The following is a 19,894-nucleotide window of genomic DNA, read 5'->3' on the forward strand; positions in this document are numbered from 1 at the left end:
GGGCCAGAAAGCAGATTAGTGGCTACCAGGGGCTGGGAAGAGAGGGAGAGGGAGGGACTGTTTAATGGGTCCAGGGTTTCCTTCTGGGGTGATGAAAATATCTTAGAACTAAGCAGAGGTAATAGTTGCACAATACTGTGAATGTACTAAATGCCTCTGAGCTATATACTTTTTATTTTATTTTTTATTGAATATAGTCAGTTTACAATATTGTGTCAATTTCTGGCATACAGGGTATTAGTTCAGTCATACATATACATATATATATATATTTGTTTTCATATTCTTTTTCATTATAGGTTACTATAAGATATTGAATATAGTTCCCTGTGCTATACAGAAGAAACCTGCTGTTTATCTATTTTATATATAGTATTTAGTATCTGCAAATTAATGTTACCAGAAAGGAAAGGGGTTGGGAGATCAGAGAGAGAGGTGAGGGAGATTAAGAGGTACAAACTTCCAGTTACAAAATAAATGAGTCTTTGGTATGAAATGTACAGAGTGGGGATTATAGTCAATAATTATGTAATATCTTTGTATGGTGAATGATGACAACTAGTTTATCATGAAGATGATTTTGAAATGTACAGAAATATCAAATCATTATGTTGTACACCAGGAACTAATATAGTGTCATAGGTCAGTTATAGTTCAAAAACAAACAAACAAGTAAACCCACATAAAAAGAGATCAGACTGGTAGTGACCAGAGGTGGGAGGTGGGAGGAGGAGGAACTGGATGAAGGCAGTCAAAAGGTACAAACTTCCAGTTGTAAGATAAATAAGTAATATAATGTGCAATACAATTGATAAAATTAACACTGCTGTATGTTATATATGAAAGTTGTTAAGAAAGTAAATCCTAAGAGTTTTTACCACAAGGAAAAAAATTTTTTTATTTCTTTAATTATGTTTCTACATGAGATGATGGATGTTCGTTAAACACTGCGTTGTATGTAAGTCGTGATGTATGTAAGTCAGATCATTATGCTGCACACCTTAAATCTATACAGTGCTGTATGTCAATTATTTCTCAATAAAACTGGAAGAAAAATAAATGGTTAATTCTATGTGAATTTTATTCTAATAAAAAATTAAGATAGATGGATGACAGACAGACAGACGGATGAACAGATGTCAGGTCTCGAGATCTAATGAAATACAAGACCGAGATAATTACATGGATAATTGTACAAATGTCTACCATACATTAGCAAACTACGTGCAGTTACAGTGCTTAGGAAGTTTCCTTACACTAGCCCTTCAATAATGTATTATTATCCCAATTTAATATATTATTATCCTTATTAACCAGATAAGAAAATTGGGTGGTTTAGTGATTTGCCCCTGATCATACATCTAACAAATGAAATCTTAACAGAAAAAAAAAGCGCTTAGTCTATACTATTGAGTGAAACCTTAATTCCATTCTGTTGGAAATTTCAAGTAATTTAAATAAATCAGGGAAAACTAAGATTTGTACCTTAATCACTTGTTCCCATTTCCCATTTTAAAGGATTCCCTTTAGTTGGAAGGAGAACTACCATTTGTACCAACTGGTAGATATACCACTGTATATCTTTAACCTCACTGACGAACATTAACTTCACAATAATTCTCATCCTCACAATAACCCCAAGGAGAAGATATCATTATCCTCATGTTACAGAGGGTAAAACTGGAACTCAGAGACCTCAGTAACTTCCCCAAAATTACAAAATGGATGAATGACAGACAGGGTTCCAAACTACAAGTGTCCAGCACTAAAACCTCTCTGTGTTCCTTCTTCTACCCCACACTCTCCTTCATCAGTTAGCCTTTCTCCGTGGGACAATATGAAGGACAGCAGCTTGGATAACAGGGTCAGCTTGAGCCATTTTGATACAATTTGAACAATCAGTAATGAGACGGAAGTTGGTCCCAGGAAAACACGGTACTGTTTTGCCCTTAAAACACAGATTACAGACTGGCGGCCCTTGAGCCACATCTAAATCACAGACATGCTTTGCTTGGCCTGTGCATTTTTTTAAGTAATTTAAATTTGTTTCCAACATTTAAAAAATTAGGGAACATCACACAAAAGTCTGCAGCCTCAGCTTTTTTGTAAAAATAGAAATATCCAGCAACACCAGACCTGTGTTCCTCAGTGGCAAATGTGACCAGGAACACGCACTCTCTATCGATTCATCATTCAGATTAGTCCTCGTCTGGCCAAGTGGAGCAAGCCAGACAGAGGTTCTTATTTTTGTGCTGGTGCTGTACATTTTATTTATCAACCAATGTCACATTCATAAATGTTTCCAAAATATCACATGAGTTGAAATTAGCAAGGTATTCCATAATAACTTCTTTCTGCCCTCGTCCACATCCCAGGAGACAGAGTACCTTTGTTGTCTCTGTTTTGGAAATAAGAAAACTATTAACGCACCAGCCTGCCTCTCCATTCTCAAACAATTGCAAAGATACCTGCATCATTGCTGCTGTACCTCACCTGCCAAGGGCTGGGTACTCCATATTAGGACACGGATATGTTCTAAAGGGCTGAGGCATTAACACCACTTGAAAACATACGTCACTCATCAAATTAGAGATCTGAGCCTACAATATTCATGTGGAAAATGTCACCCAGCCAGTTTGCTGGGTGTTTGGACATATCAGTGTTTTGCAATATCCCTTTATGTTCTGTGAGGAAAGCTCACTGTGGGGACCAGAGTGACTAGAGCCCAGGTCCCTGAAGGCCCTGGAAGAAAGCAAGAATTTTTAGATCCTCTGAGCTCATTGTTTGGAAATGACAAGAAGGAAACTCAAGGCATATGCTCAACTCTCAGTTTCAGCTGGGATGTCAGGACCACTCTCACAGCAACGCATGGAGGGTAAGAGAAATTCTGTGTAAAGAAAAAATCTTTCTGGGAGATGGAGTTTAATCAACTGTGGACTAGCTCCCCAGTTCCCACCTATGTCCCATGCTTGCTCCTTCAATGCCATCCACACAACCCGTCTACCCCTGCTTGGAGAGTGATTTCCTCCAGCTCCCAGAGGGAAGGGTCAGCAGTCGCTGCAGGCTAAATTGTGCCCTCCAAAAGGGCACATTGAAGTCCTAACCCCTGATACCTGTGAATGTGGCCTTAATGGGAATCAGGGTCTTTGCAAATGTCATCAAGTTAAGATGAGGTCAGACATCAGAACTGGCCCTAAATCCAAAGACTGGTGCCTTTATAAGAAGGCCATGTGATGACACAGATACAAAGAAACACACAGGTGTGACTATGGAGGCAGGAGATTGGGGTTATGCTGCCAACAAGGCAAGAAAGTCAACGATTGCTGGCAACCAGCTAGGAGAGCAGCACGGAACAAATTCTCCCTTTGGGGTCCCAAGAAAAAACCAACATGCTGACACCTTGACTTTTAAACTTCTAGCCTCCATAACAGTGAAAGCATAAATTTCCATTGTTTGAAGTCTTCTTGTTTGTGGGAATTTGTCGTCGCAGCCCTAGGACACTAACACAGGTATCACCTGTCCTAAAGCTCAAGCCTGGACACACTGGTGACTCTCAATCAGCTTTCAAATCCCAACTCAAGTCTACCTTCTCCTGGGAGCTTTCTTAACCCTCTTCCTATGGAATTAACAATATCTCCTTGGGGCATGATGTACTTTCAGGTTGTAATGTTTCATCCTAGCAACAATCTCATGAGACGTTATTTTTCAGTTGAGGAACCCTAAACGCACAGAATAGCTAGTCTAGGGGCACGTGATTAATATGGTAGAACTAGAATTCAGATCCGGGTCTGCCGGACCTGGAGGCTCAGAGGCTTTTCCCTCCATGCCATAGTCACAATGGTTTTTTGGAGCTTCTAAAATAAACATCTGTCCTAAGTCACCTCCATCAGTCATCAACAGTTCTACCAGTCCAAATGTTTACTGTCTTACTCCAGGAAAAGAGAAATTTGAGCACCCCTCCTTGTGCCCCTGCTAATCGCATTAAGACCCTCAGAACCTGGTATTTTATAAAAGCTAAAGATTTGACCAAAGGCCGCTGTGAAGCCTGTGAACAGAGTTAACGGATGTGCTTATACGGAAAGCCATAGAAACGTTCCAAAGTCATTTCAGGCTAAAACCAAGTAAATTAGGAAAGCTGAAAAATAAGGCCAGATAATGCCACCATCCATTAAATCCTCCTGTCAATATAAAAATCAGTCACTACTCTTTCATCTGCTATTCTAATTTGCTTCCTCATGTAAAATTCCAAGAAAAAATAAAAGGCCTGAAAAAGAACTTTTTTTGTTGTTGTATCTCATACGCCACTTCTGAACATCTGTTTTTGACTCGTTTAAGCTTCACTAGTATCCCATTTAAAATGTAAATAATTATCTTCTCTAACAGGTAACACGTCAGGGGCCCACTACAGGTTAGTCTGCATTTCCTAGTGTTTTATATCTTCCTCTCTCATCACTTATGTCAACACCATAAGCCTAAGCAAGTGTTTGATCTACCATATCAGACCTCAGACCACTGCTGCTTACTTGGGTCTTCAGACCACTGCTGCATAGTTGGGTCTTTTTGTCATTTTTGAATGAACGTTTATCTTTCTTAAAGGTAAGGCAAGGTTGAGTTTCAGTTCGGGCCCGGGGATCTGGGGGTTCTGGGAGCTGCTGGGGCAATGAGTGGAGCTGGGAGATGCTACAGAAGCAATTGCCCAAAATTATGAGATGCAGCAGCAAGGGAGTCTTCCTTGTTCTCTGACTGTGCCTTGCAGCTCTGACAACAAAGGGCAGGAACTTGGGAACGACAGAGTGCAAAGGTGAGCTTCAGAAATATTCTCCCATGCAAAGCCTCAGAGAAAACACGATTCATGGAATCAGTGGGCTTAAGGGATTTTTTTTTTCTTTTTTAAATTGCATGATGTGGTTAGGCTTTTGAGAAAACATATTTGGCTATAATGTGGTTCAGGAAAGAAATCACTGATACAGGTTGGGATGGGAATTAATTCCCTCTAGGTTTGTCTATTACCTAATCATTCATATATGAGTTGTAAAAAATGTGTCCAATGTGAGCATTTGCCTCATTTGGTTCACGTCTCCATACTTATGGTTCCAAGAATCTAACTACGCTCTTTCTCTAATCTGTTTATATACTGTTTATGCACTAGTATTAACAGTGTATGGAGAAATAGCAAGAGAAGAAATATGGTGAAAAGCAAATCACAATGTAATATTATTTGCCTAACATAGAGTTTTGGGCATAAACATTCAGACACTACACATAGCAAAAAAAAAACGTGGAAGCATAATAAATCCGCCTAAGTCCCCAGACATGGTTGTTTCAGAGGAATCGAAGGGGTCACGGGGAGAGGCACTATGGCTAAACCTTCATTTCCTGCCAGTGTGTGTGTTTGCATTGGTATTAAACGTTCATTTTTCTTTAAGTCTCCAAACGTTATTTATCCTGGTCACCAGATGGAAAAAAGATATTAGTCTAGACATACGGACAATTGGAAAATTTTTAAAATAATCTCACTGATGCCCAAGGACTTTAATCTCATAGCTCTCCCTTAGAAGAACTCTTGGGGAAATATGAAAACATTATTTCTCTGCCTAAAGGGACAACATCAAGCCAGCCTGTTCTTAGTTATGATAACCCACCGCTTCCTCCCTTGGATATTTAATTAATCACTAATTATTAATGGAACACTGATTCGCTATTCTGCTCTTATCTTTATTACCCCTTTCTTCAACTCTCTTCGGGTTTCCTCCCTTTTGTTCTTACTTTCTAATCTCTTCACTTGAATATTTAACTCTTTAACAAATTTGATTTGGTGGATATATACAGAGAATCCTGAACCCAACAAAGACAGAATACACTTTCTTTCCAAACACATGGAACATTTACTCTCACTGACATTGGGCTCCATTCCACAGAAAGTCTCAACACATTTCAAAGAGAACACATTCTCTGGCTACAAAGCAATGCAATTGAAAACAGACAATAAAAAGAAAAAGAATATTTTTGGAAACTTAAAAGCACAGTCCTAAATAACTCATAAATTAAAGAGGAAAGCACATGGAGAATGTAACATTCATAACTGCCCAAGAGTGAAACCTATAGCACATCAAGTCTCGTGGGAGGAATCTGCAGTAATGTGTGGAGGGAAATCTATAACCTTATGTGTACTTATTTAAACACAAGAAGATTGAGAAGAAAAAAATGAAACTTCAACTCAAAAACCTAGAAAAAGATAAGTAGAATACAGTCTCATAACATTAAAGCAAAAACCAAAAATAAGGAGAAACTGACAAATCCACAACAACAATATAAAATTTTAGCAGACTTCTAATAGAAAGTGAAAGATCAACTGGATGACAAGCAATTAGGAATCGAGGTTATATAAACAACATAATTAAAGAGTTCCAAGAGCCTGGCTTCATCCCCCACATCAAGAGGAACCTTTAATTTCCTTTTAGTTCTGGAGCCAAACACCCAATCATCACAGTCTGCTCTGGACCTGCAGCCCAGCTCTACCCTGGCTGTGCATTTCTACTCTGTATCTGGTCCTCAGCGTGGCTTGCCCTGTTTTTGTCTGTGTTGTTTAATTGCAGCTAGGTTTTTTTTTTTACTTTATTTTTTATTTACATTTCTCTTTTATTTCCTAGGTATTTTTGATGCTTTATCTGTCATTGTTATCTGTCTGGAGCAGAGAAGATATACTGAAGCATAAACTCACCGTGTCATCCTGACCAGAAGTTACCTCTTTTAAATTTTTAAAATTTTATTTTCATTTTTGAATAGGCAATACATACACATAGTAAAATATTCCAATCAGGACATATGGAATGCACAATTGTGTTTTACATCCCTTTCTACTTAGCTTCCCAAGCAGATGATAATCTCACAAAATAACTTCTGCGTACAAGCTGGTTAAATTTACTAGTGATCAATTTTATCACATTATAAGATACTCGTTATTTTTTTCTGTATCATTTTTCCTTCACAATAACTAAATCTAGCCACTCTTTACTAGCCTCTGCTGCAAAAGCCTTCCTCCTCCCCTACACGCTTGAATATGACATCTTTCCTATTCCGTTTTGACCATGACGTTTCTCTCCTGCACCTACCAATGCATTCTTACCACGCTTAACTAAAATCCCTGAAATAACCTCGTCACCCCAAACCCCTACTCTCTGGGGACTAAAATCTCCTCTAAGAAAACTCCCCTGATTAAACTACATTCACCTTTCATCCAGGACTTTCTTAATATATACATATGAATGTCGGATTATAATTTATCAGCCTATAAAATATATATTCACTGATTGAGATACAAGATTCTTTTCCATTATAAGTTACTATAAGATACTGAATACAGTTCCCTGTGTAATACAGTAGGTCTCATGGTTTATTTATTTCATATATAGTAGTATATGTCTGTTAATCCCAAATTCCAAATTTATCCTCTTCCTCCTTTCCCCTTTGGCAACCATAAGTTTGTTTTCTATATCTATGAGTCTATCTGTTTTGTAAATAAGTTCCTTTGTATCTTTTTTTTTTTTTTTTTAGATTCCACATATAAATGATATCACACAATATTTGTCTTTCTTTGCCTGACTTACTTCACTCAGTGTGATGATCTCTAGGTCCATCCATGTTGCTGCACCCATTAGGCTTTAAGCTGCTTGGGCATCAGGAACTGCTTCCAGCTAAAAGCACCAGCTCCGAGTTCCTACATAATGGATACTCGGGTGTGTGACGAAGACAGGCACACCTACCCCCCACCTTCCCTGCTGCTCTGTCAACGCTCCCACTGGGCTGCTGAGCCACTCAAAGAAACATCACCTCTCAAAGGCCCACATTCTCACTGTAATAAGCAGCACATCAAAAGGAAGTTTTTGGGGTCTAGAGAAAAATGCCCACCAATTAAAGAGAGAAGCTTACAGGTGGAATCACCAAGAACATTAACTGGAGCCCTCAAACTCACCTGAAAGAACCAGCTGCCCTGGAGGAGGATCAGACTAATCCGCAGAAGCTCTATGGTTATATTAGCATGTATGAAGAGCTCTATGAAGGCAACCAGGCCTGCCAAAAAGACGATCAAGACCAGAAGCTGGTGCACAAAGATGTCCAGAATTTCCCGGCCATGAGTGTGGTTGTACAAGACAAAAGCTGATAGAGGGAGAAAAAAAAAATGGCTTTTTCAGTGAAACCAAGGCATATCTACTGTTTCTCTCTCTTCCTCCCTCCATCTCTCTCTCCCTCTCTCTCTCTCTCCCTCTCTCTCTCTCCCTCTGTCTCTCTCTCTCTCTCCCTCTCTCTCTCTCCCTCTCTCTCTCTCCCTCTCTCTGCAGGCGCATGCACCACAGAACTTTACAGACACAAGTTTGTCCCGAATATCAGGTGCTCACTGCTTCCCACAATAATGGAAACCTCTTGCAATCACCATCTCTTTAGGTTGGAATCTGAAATCTCTTTTTCCCTTCCCCAACTTTTATTCTCTCCTCCAACACATTATGACATTCCCAACTAATCATATTTCAAGGCATCTTCTATGCAAGAGGATGAATTATTATTCATCATGATGGAGGCAGGGGAGTGAGAATTAGGGTCAATACACAGAAGAATGAGACCAAGTCTGGCCTCTGGAATTCAGTCCCCTGTAGGCAGTAAATAAATGCACAAATCATAAAAGTGGACTTTGATGGGTATGGTAAGTTACTCTGGAAGCTCCCAAGAAGTAGTAACTAACTACATTTTTTAATCCCATGGAGAGATTCCAGCTTCATCTCCACCCTTTCCATTTAGATGAGATGGGAAAGATGTTCATTCAAAATAGAGTAACACCCTGAGATAATGAGTCATGCTATTGGTTGTTGGTGCCCAATGTTTATCCAGCTCTTGTTCTCAAAGAGTGTTTCGCAAAAGCTCTTATCTTTAGATGTGAGAGGCAAGGTGAACATCAGGAAATAACTGCCTCCTGGCAATTTGGGGCTTTTTTAGTCCTAGCATCAATCTATTCCTTATATATGAAATACATAAAAACAAATCATTGAATACTTGTTTTCATGATTTCCCTATACAGTAACAGAGAGGCCAACTGAACAAAAAATGGTATGACCTCATTTTCATGTGACTGAATTTTTTGGACCCTACTTATCATGTCATGTTGGAGTTTTACTATATTAATATTAGTAAAGGATAGTTTGTAGGTGTGGAAGCTACTCTGCTGTGAGTGGTCTCCTCGTTTGAGGGTGTTCATGCTTCACTACTCTGAGCTCAGTTTTACTTGTTAAAAATGGAATAATGATAATCTCCAGGATAAACCAGAGATAAATAACCATGGTAGGTGGTTATTTAAGAAGGATATGAAATGTGAATAAAGCACACTGAATGATTGTGCTTGTCTAGTTGTACTAAATGAGTCAGTAGGGAGGGAAAATCTTTGGCATCCTGTCTAGGACATCTCAATAGCTCACTATGGTCCAAACAGATGGCCCTTTGGATCAAGGCTGCCCCAGGACACTAAGGGAATATTATTATAAAGGGCTAGACAAATGTCCAATAATAGTGAAAGGTGTATGAAAAATACTCACTCATACTTACCCTCCACAAGTAAGGCAATTGAAAGCATTAACTTGGTTAAGGAGACAGGAAGTGACCTGATGGTGGAACATAGGATCTTTGACACACCCATTAGCCCAAAGAAGAAGTACATGGTACAATGATGCCAGCCCATGAGTTGGACCCACTGGCCCTCTTTATAGTCATATAAGGTCAGATAGGGTCCTCCAGGAATAAACTGTTCTCCAAGCATGCCTGCAGAGGAACATATCACAGTGTTAGCAGCCTTCTCCATAACTTTACTGAGAAAACAGGGAGATGCAGAAGGACCAGCCTCCTGCTTAGTCCAATAGAGTGTCCTTTCATGACATTGAGTCTTCTTTCTGGGCTGCTCCCTAACAGCTGAGCACCGATTCTTTAGGCTTGTTCTGGAGCTTCAAATAATGGTTCGGATAATCACTTTTAGTCAAAGATAACCAATTTAGTCCAACAGCTATTTCAGATCTTCAAAGCTAATGAACTTAGTTCTACTTAGTTCCATGATCAGTTCCACTGATGATATTAGTTACTGTTTTAATCTAATCACTAGATAAATCCTGAATAATTTGGGATTCAGATTTGTGAGATTAGTCCTTTAGAGGCTGATTACTTCCCTCTTGCACACTACATCTTTGGGTTGAGAGTTGTGCACGATTCAGGATAAAAATGCTAGAGTTCAGCTTCTTCCCAATGAAGGATAACTGAGAAAGCACAGACAGATAAAGCATATAGTCTAGTCAGTTACACAAACAGTTAAGCTTTCTTAAAGATGCTTTATTTGTAAATCTGTAGAATTTGGCAAGGAAATTCCTCTCTTTGGAAATGGTTGGTCTGTAATTTGATGGTTGTGCGTGGCAAAGACCTATCACCGTGAACAAAGCATGAAGAAATCCAAAGGGAAATTAGGAAGTTTTGCCTTTCATAAAGGAGAGGCTGAAAAGGAACTCTAAAAACACAGAACATTTTTACAGAATCTTACAGCCAATGGAAAGGCCTTAGAAGTCATCTGGTCAAATCTCTCTAAGCTAGTACTCACACAAAAAGGATGAGTGCAGAAGATAAGGGTTCACTCTGAACCCTCTGTTCAGCCCATCAGCAATTTATCATTGCAACAATTTATTTTTGAAGCCCTCCCATAATCACTTGATTATTTTGGTGTCGTTTTAATAAATGGTTTCTGATACAGTTTACTCTTTCAGGCATCAGAATAATCGACAAAATTGTTTCAAAAGCTCCACCTAATTCTATAAAGAAAATTCACCTTGAGTGGGCAGGCAAGTTAGTTGCTGTGACTAATTCATTAAGGAATAGGCCTTTGTATAAATACGAAGCATTGCCTTCTAATAAATTACATTAGATAGAAATTATAATTAGAATATGTATTCAGAGATATTTTTGAATAAAAAATTCATTTTGGCAATTTCTGGTTTTGAGATTGAATCTTCTTTTTGCATGTGAAAATACCCAAGAAAGAAAACAGAACACAGAAATGGTTCACTTACCAGTTAGAGCCATTCCAACTATTATGATCCCCTCCAAAATTTCTATTCGATGGAATAATGCTTTGGAATCCAGGAAGGAAGTCCTCTTGTGCTTTTTGAAAGTGTATTTCAGAATGCATCGTACAGTCCACCAAATACCAATGAGACAGAAGAAGGTGCCAGGGACAGCATGGCCTTTGAAACTCCCCATGACTACCAAAACAAGAACACATAGAAGATAAAGACATTCCATTTCTAGCACTTTGCCAAAACATTGTTTATTCCTATAAAGCACGTTGTCTTCTGGTGATTATGGATACACCACTGATTCAGAGGACCCCATATCGACAGCAGGAGGTCCACTACAATATCAGCAGTGCCAACAAGAAGAAAAATTCACATCTGTCCAGCTCTGACTTTTGTCTAGGCATTGTGGCAAATGTTTTACATGCGATCTCTAACCTAATTTTCACAACATAGCCATGAATGAGAGGTTAAATCACACTTTCAATAGGGATATAGGTTTAGAGAAGGTAAATGACTTGCCTGAATCTCACAACTATTAAGAAAAAAAGTTTCATTCTTTTAACAGGGATCTCAAAAGATTTCTTAAAATCACAGTATGTACTCAACCAACAGTTACACTTTAAGCATGTTTGAAAGTACTAGAAAAGTTCTACCTTTATGTTTAAAACTTGAAATGATAGAAAATTGCCTACAATTTTTTAAAGTAGGTAATCTCTTAATAAAAAATGTTAAAAAAATTTTTTTAAATAAAAAAATAAAGTAAAGTAGGTAACCTCAAAGTATCAAGCATCATGTGTGTGGAAGAGACCATTAGTGCACATCAAATACCTGTGTATTCGTCCACACACTTTCCCCAGCCTCTTCTCCATTTGAATCAGAACCATGTTTCTAGTTCTGGCCAATGGACCATGGCATTTGTCACTTCCAGGCTAAGTCTGTTAAGAGCCTACATGATCCCCTTCACTCTCTTTTCCCTGCCTTAACAAACTTGGCACGGCATATCTGCAGCATAGAAGATAGTCAACCAGCCTGCATCTAATTTTTACAAAAAACAACCCTTTATTGTATTAAGTCACTGAAATGTTGAGGTTTAACAGCCTAACCCATCCTTTCCAGGTGGATACCAAGACAAATCAAATTATAAATTCTGTTTACACCATTGCTACATGATAGAGCAATAAGAAACAGAAATATCCTCCTTTTTTTGGTCAGTGCTATAGAAAACCAGTCTTGAATTATGTGAGCATCTCTTTGTTCAAACATATTACACCACCTACAGAATAACAAAGAGAGAGTTCAGAATCATCCCTATGTATCTAACAGTAGGCCAGATGCAGGAGAACTCATGCAAGGGGATTTCAGGATACACCCTGGCCCAGAAGAGTTCTTTATATCCTTGGGTGGGTACTGGACTTCTCAGTACCAGGCAGACCCCTTTGGATTAATTCCACATCCCTTTGTCACAACTGTGAAGTTTCAAGGAGGAACTATGAAGCTGACTCAGAGTGTCTTAAATCTGCAGTTGAGACTCCAAATGGACACTTCAGCACACACCTGAACCATCCAAACCATCCAAGAGACTCTGACTAACTTATTACATAGTGCTAAATGCAGCATCTACTCTGACACTAATTAGTGGTATGGTTTGAACCATGTCCCTTAACCTCTCTGAGCCTTGGCTCTTAATTAACAAAAGGGAGTGGCCTAGATGACACCTGGAGTTCTTTCCTGCTCCTAACAGCATCTGTAATTCACTACCCTGACCACCATCTTTATCATAGTGTTACTCAGTCCTCTTATTTGTCTTGGCTTAGGCAACCACTGGTTGAAAAATACTCCTACGTGGGATTGAAAAGCACATCTAGACTGTAAATTGTTTGAACTTTCCTGGAAAAGAATTTTTTCTGGGAAAAGATGTGTTCTTAAGGAGCCTGAAGGATTTTATATTCTTTGGTACAGGAAATCCACTTCCAAGAATTTATCCTAAAGATATAACCAGAAATACAGGTGCCAAATCAGAAACAATGTATATGTCTAAAATTAGGAGAATGATTAAATTTTGCAGCCACTAAAAATAAATCTTTCAAATAACTTAAATGATAGGGGATACATTTAGTAAAGAGAACAGGATTTTGAAAAAACTGAGGAAAGAGGACTTTGGATTCCAACTGATTAGATCAGAATCCCAACTTTACCATTAACCTGCTACATGACTTTGAGCAAGTTATTTAACCTCTCAGTGCCTCAGTTTCCGCCTCTGTAAAATAAGACAAATAAATTTTCTACCACATAAAATTAAGATGAGTTATTCCAAAGCAAATAACCCCCTGTACTAAGAAACAAACTCATGTTATCCTCAACCCATCTCAAACTATGAAAGTAAAACCAGATGAGCAATTCTACTTGGTTACCAACTGCAGAAAAGCAAGAAGCACTTACACAATTCACTTAACAATCATTCAAGGGCTGCCTGTAACATTTCTCCTCCACTCTTGTCTTGGAGGGTTACTAGAATCTTCTGTGGTTATTTAACTCCTTGACTACAATTAGAGAATAAGCTCCTTGAAAGCAGAGACCATGAATCTATTCTTCTATTCCCCCTGAACCTGGATAGTGCCTTATACACTGTGAAGCTCTAAGTTAACAAGAGTAACTAAGCCCTCCTTATACTACAGGATCACATATTTATACAACATCTCTACTCTGATGTTTCAAAGGCCACGCTTACTCAACATACCAGAAAATTGAATTAATCATCCTACCCCTCCCCGACCCGTTACCAGAAAACAGTTTCTCCCCTACTTACCTATCTTGGTAACCCACTCACCATTCACCCACTCGCCCAAACTCAAAATATGACAACCATCCTAGAGTCCACCTGTGTCCCTAAAAACTAATTGGTTATTAAGACCTACTGCTTCTGCTGCTTATGTCAACCTTCTCCTGCCCCAAACTTGGCTGACTTCCCCTAGCCTCTTCAGTTTTATCTGCCCGGGGAAATCCTCCCTCATGGCCCAGGCAGGAGATGGCCCATCTTATACCTTCTCAAGGTACCCAGTTCTCACTTTAATGAATTCTCTGTGTGATCTAGTCACTAGAAGTCTGCCTTCTCCTTTGGCCTCTATGTCCATTACTGTATTGTGAGAGCCTATGTCGCAGGCAGCTGGGGCCTCTCAGAGATTAGGGGCCTGGGCCATCGGGGTTTTGTTTTGTTTTGTTTTGTTTTGTTTTGTTTTTTGAGGCTCCTAATATATGAAAAAAGGATGAAAATTCCAAAACAGAGTTACAAAACTGTAGTTGCTATTAAATGTTTAGACTTTCCTAATAAATACTTTGAACACACATATAAAACATATTGCCTACATTGGAGATAACATGAAAATCTCTGAATGTGTATCTCTAGGTCAAATAATCCTCCTGACCCACATTAATGACCAGCTAACAGGTTCCTGCTACCCCAAGGGCAGAATGGAACAATATATTTCAGCACAGCCATTAGGATGTGATAGCAAGCAATGGGGAATAGTTGAAAGATTTTGAGATGATCAGAGTGGGGAAAGAAATGACTCCTTGTTCCTCCATCAGTTATAGAACTTCTGTATCTTTTGCCTTTTAATCTGCAGCAATCTGATGTTTCCAATCTTTCTCTGTTTAAAAGATGCAAAAAAAAAAAAAAAATGAAGTCAAAGCAGCTTTGCTATATTTGCCTGGCAGGACCCAATAGACCCAGTTGCTTCTGGCAATAAAAATGACATTCTCTTTATTTCACTTTCATTGGAAAGAAAAAAACAATCCCTCAGATTCTCAAAGGTCACTTCACTCTTAACTCCTAGAATACCATTTTCTATCCATCTTTTGTTCCCTGATTTACTATTTCCTGCAGGAGCAACTCACTGCTTGTAAACACCAAGTAGTCCAGAATTTAATTAGATCTCAATCCAAAAAGCAGGCACATTGCACTTGGAAGGAGAACACAGGGCTTTCCCCTACCACAGAGCAGAACATATCTGACAAACAGCCAGCAGGAACCCGAGGGAAAATCACCAGGATAGCGAACTGAAAGGTCCTCCTTCAACATCCCCTCCCTACTCAATCTCATCACTTTGGTAATCTCGTGGGGAAAGTGTTCAGGCAGACCTAAAATGATGGGCTTCAAGATTCAATCTACTGGCGTCCAGCTGCCATTCATCCTACAAATTTATACTCCTCCCCATCCAAAAAACCCCTCTGCTCCTAATGATGCCAAATATCACCACCCCCAGTGCTAAGACAAGAAACAACTTCTGACACCCTCATTGGCTCCTCTTTGCTGACCACCCCCTGCCATACACACATACTCACTCACCACCCAAAACATTTTAAACTCTAGCACTTAAGGATAATATTGGGCAAAGCTCAAGATCTAAATCAGGTGTTAGGTGTTAATTCCTATTAACCAAAGCCACTTAAACTACAGACCAGGTCTGTGCACAGAAAGAGGAGAGAACTCAAAATAGCCCAAAGAGATTCTATAATTTTCTTGGTGCAATCTCAACCAAACACTTCACTTCACTATAAAATGAATACCATGCAGAAAAATTTAAACTAAAAATTCATCTTGAGCCACCACCAAAATAAAATATTCCTAACTCTTAATTAGTGACTCATATTTCAAGTCATTTGTATATTCTAATCATTAAACCAATTTGAACTATTTCCTGGGCTTCACTTTACTATTTACCTTAATTCTCAAAGCAAAGTGTATACAAGCATATGTGGCTTTAAATTACTTTTGATTTTCCATCACTCCATACCAGTACTCTGCCAAATTTCAACTGTTTTGAAAGACATTTCTTAGTTAAATTATCCTTACCTTCACACTTTCCTCAATGTCAAGTCCAACTTCTCAATTCTTTTCTCCCAAGAATTTACAATGGTTCTGATCTAAAGAAGGAAAAGCAGATACTGATTGGTCGAAATTTAAAACTGCCCAGTCTTCCTTCTTAGAGACTAAATCAACATGTTCATGTCTTCCCAGCATGAAGGTGAGCAGATAAGCCTTCAGAATATGTCACAATGCCTGAATATTTGTAGATCTAAGGACCACACCCTTTGAACATCCTACTTACCTGTCCAAATGTTGTGCCATAGCATATTTCTCAATGAGATTCACCTTGACACCCAACCCACATCGCCACAGACATGTCCCATGTGCTGTGAGAACCAAAGACAATGGAGCATATCTGATCTTTGCTCTATCTCTTCCAGGCCATCAAGATGGACAGATGACAAAGGGAATTGGTTATGGCAGCAGTAACATCATAAAGTATGACCAATAAGTCCTATAAAGACAAACCATTTTCTAAAACAGTCCCTCAAGGAAGAGACTGCCACCGGTGCTAAGGTTGGAGTCATGGCCAAAATCAAAGTTATAGGAATAAGAAAAGATGATGGAACAAAACTGCTGTAGGTCAACAATGAAGCTCACATGTGCTCAAGGAATATACAATCTGATGGAGAGATGAGTGAATACAAAAGTTGGAATAAATCATTCGAAACCAAAGTGAGGCTTGCACAAAGTGAAATGCAAACAAGGAAAAAGCAACAGTCTGACTCTAATCTGGAGAGCCAGCAGCTGTTATCCTGTCTGTATACAAGTCTTATTTCCCCCTCTCAATGTAAATAAACTCTTAGTGAGCAAGGGCCATGTCCCCTATAAGGCTTCACACCTAGTTAGCACTCAGTAAATAGCTGATAAATGATGAGCTCCTGCCTGGGACCCCACCTCCCTGAAACACTGACCTGGATGGCAACCAGGATCAGAAATAGCTATAGTGGCTAATTAAATGCAGATTCCTGGGCTCCGCTTCAGATCTACAGAATCCATCAGCAGCAAGAGGTGCAGAAGTCTGCATTTTTAACTAGCACTCACCAGTTGATTTTTGTGTATTCTTGAGTATTGAGAACCAAAGGCTTAGAGTATGTGAAGACAAGCAAAGTGGCGCTAAGACACTAAGATTTAAAGATGGCCTCCCCATCACCATACCCCAGAGGCTATTTGTCTCCTATCAATGTCATAAGCCTGATGTGTTTGCTCACATCAGGCTTCATATTGAGCAAACATGGGTGGTCCAACAGCAGCTCTCAAGGCCAGAAGGATGATCTGGCTCTGTCAGGAAATAATAACCATCCCAGAGTGCTGCCATTCTATTTATTTTATTCTTTTGATCAGGTATTATTAAAATATTATTTTATTTTATTTTGATCTCTTCTATACCCCTGGCTCTTATTTCCATACTCCTCTCAATTTTTGATTAACAAAAGCCATCCATGTCACATGGGCTATTCTTAACCAATAACCCAGAATGACAAACAGAACTCTAAACCTGAAAATATGAGACAGGGTAAGGCAATCCAAAGTCCTATGTCTTGAAACACAAAACCAACAAATAGAAAGTAAGAACAAATGTCGTGTTGCATTACCTGCCTCCAGCCAACTCTTCAAAATAAACAGAAGGCTGTATTGTTTCTGTTACTGGTGTTGCACCTGAGATGGATAGGAAGCCAGCACTCACTGAACACCTACTATGTGCTAATAACTTCTCATGTATCTCCTTATTCATTCTGTAAGACAACTTGAGGGAGTATAATTTCCACCATAGGTATGAGGAAACTGAGACTCCAAGAGATTTACTAACCTACTCTAAAAGTCACAGTAAAGAACAAAGCTAGGATTCCAAGTTCCTTACATGTCTGATTCCAAATCCCATACTGATTTTCCCTGGGATAAGGTTGGTGAATAGCCTCATCAAACAGTCTTCATCAAGCACCGCTGAGCAGGTCAAACTGTCGGGAAAGGGCTTCTCTCTCTGGGACTCTGCCACTGAGCTGTCAGCTCACGTAAATGAGGTGAAGCTCTGCACGTAGCCTGAGTACTTATTTATCACTACTGTAGTCAATGTCAGAATGCACAGAGCTGCCAACAAAAAGAAAAGCCAGGCTGAGTAGTCTGCAAAGACTTAATGTGACAAAGGTCTAGATGCAATTGGGGCAGGGTATAGCTCAGTGGTAGAGTGCATGCCTCGCATGCATGAGGTCTTGGGTTCAATCCAGTACCTCCAATAAAAATAAATAAGCAAATAAAGCTAGTTACCTCCCCACCCCTGTGGTAAGAACCTAAAGAAGTCATTCTACAGTTCCAGGCTTCATGTTGCTTCACAATTCAGGTTGATGAACAAAGACTGAGGACTTCACATTTATCTAAGGATCTGCTTCAAATTATAGAGGACTCTGTGGTGAGCAAGTGTATCCATTTTCTATTGCTGCTTTAACTCAGCTGGTAAATGTTGCTCGATTTTAAGGACACACATGATTAGACTCGGACTGCCAGGACAATCTCTCCAACTCAAGGTTGTTGATTTAATCACCTAGGCAAAACCTTCTGCCATGTAAGGTAATCACAAGTTCCAGGAACTAGTACATGGGAGTGGAAACATTATTCTGTCAATCATAGCAACACATAGGGCTTACAGTGTGTCAGGCTAAAGAAGACAAACACCTATGATTGTAGCACCAGAGATGAGCTAAGACTTATAGTAAAGTCCGAGGTGTGCTGAGGCCTCTCCTTTAATTCAGGGGAGGAGAGAGGCATATGACAGGCTCCTGAAAGACTGTAAGGGCCACTTGAGCTAGACCATGAAGAATGAGTGGAATTTTGAAAGGTGGAGCTAAAAGGAAAGTGCACTTCAGAAATAAGGAAGACAGAATAAACTCACGGTGGTATAAGCATACAGGAGATGTTGAAGTCACTCCTACCATAGAAGTAAGAGATAACAGAAAATACAGCTGAACATAAGAGAAGTGGATAAGTGGCAGAAATGACAGTACAAGATACCAATCAGCAGGAAGGTTAATGGTTTTGCTTTTTTCTTTTCTGTTTTTTTTTTCCACAGATGAATCCCTAGTTACAGATAAAAATTAAACTAGGTCCCTACTTCACACAAGATTCAAAAATAAATTCCAGGTGGATTAAAGAGCTAATTGTGAAAAATCAATTTTTAAAACTTTTTAGAAGAAAATATTCCAAAATATGTTTTTGAGCCTAGGATAGGAGAGGACTTTTTAAAACAAGATACAAAAAAAAAAAAAAAAACCAACAAAAACAACAACAAAAAAAACCAAAATAATGAAAGGACAGATAAATGTGATGTCAAAAATTAAAACTTTCATGTATGATTAGTAAAGAAGCACAGGAAAAGCTGTTTAATATCATTAGCCATTTAGGAAATGCTAATTAAAGTAACAAATACCAATACACATCCACTAGAATGGCTAAATTTTAAAAGACTGACAATACCACATACTGGAAAGAATATGGACCAACTGGACCTCATACACTGCAGGTGGGAGCACAAAATGTGCAGCCCCATTGGAAAGCAGTGCACCACTTTTTAACTTTTTATAACACTAAACATGCACTTAGATGTGTATTACATCTAAGATAATTACACAAGTGTATACATTTGTCAAAACTCATCAAATTACACACTTAAAATTTTGGGATAAACTTTAGAGCATGTAAATTATACTTCAATGAAGCTAACTGAAAAGAACAAACACTTCTGCCCTTCCTTCTTTCCTGCAGCCTGAAACATGATTCTGATGGCTGGAGCTTTAGCAACTATTTTAGATTATGAGGATAAGGCCCATATTGAAGAGAAGGAGCAGTGAACCTGGAAGAGGATTATTCCTGACAACTTTGTGGATCTGCAATTCCATCCCTGAGTACTGTACTTTCATGACTATTTTATGTGACTTGG

General features: G+C 38.9%; 1 protein-coding gene across 3 annotated transcripts in view; it reads right to left on the reverse strand.

Moving 5' to 3' along the window:
• Window positions 1–19,894, reverse strand: part of TMEM45A (transmembrane protein 45A) — an 87,385-nt gene that overhangs the window by 11,782 nt on the left and 55,709 nt on the right. For 2 of the 3 annotated variants that reach the window (XM_010978462.3, XM_064496005.1), the window contains exons 2-5: window positions 15,949–16,019; window positions 11,091–11,282; window positions 9,592–9,804; window positions 7,973–8,157 (exon numbers count right to left, since the gene is read on the reverse strand). In XM_010978462.3, coding sequence (XP_010976764.1) covers window positions 7,973–8,157; window positions 9,592–9,804; window positions 11,091–11,280 — 588 coding nt within the window. In that variant the 5' untranslated portion in view covers window positions 11,281–11,282; window positions 15,949–16,019. The remainder of the gene's footprint in view (window positions 1–7,972; window positions 8,158–9,591; window positions 9,805–11,090; window positions 11,283–15,948; window positions 16,020–19,894) is intronic. The other variant, XM_064496012.1, reaches the window with a different exon arrangement.

The sequence above is a fragment of the Camelus dromedarius genome, chromosome 2 (assembly GCF_036321535.1).
Source record: "Camelus dromedarius isolate mCamDro1 chromosome 2, mCamDro1.pat, whole genome shotgun sequence".
NCBI lineage: Eukaryota > Metazoa > Chordata > Mammalia > Artiodactyla > Camelidae > Camelus > Camelus dromedarius.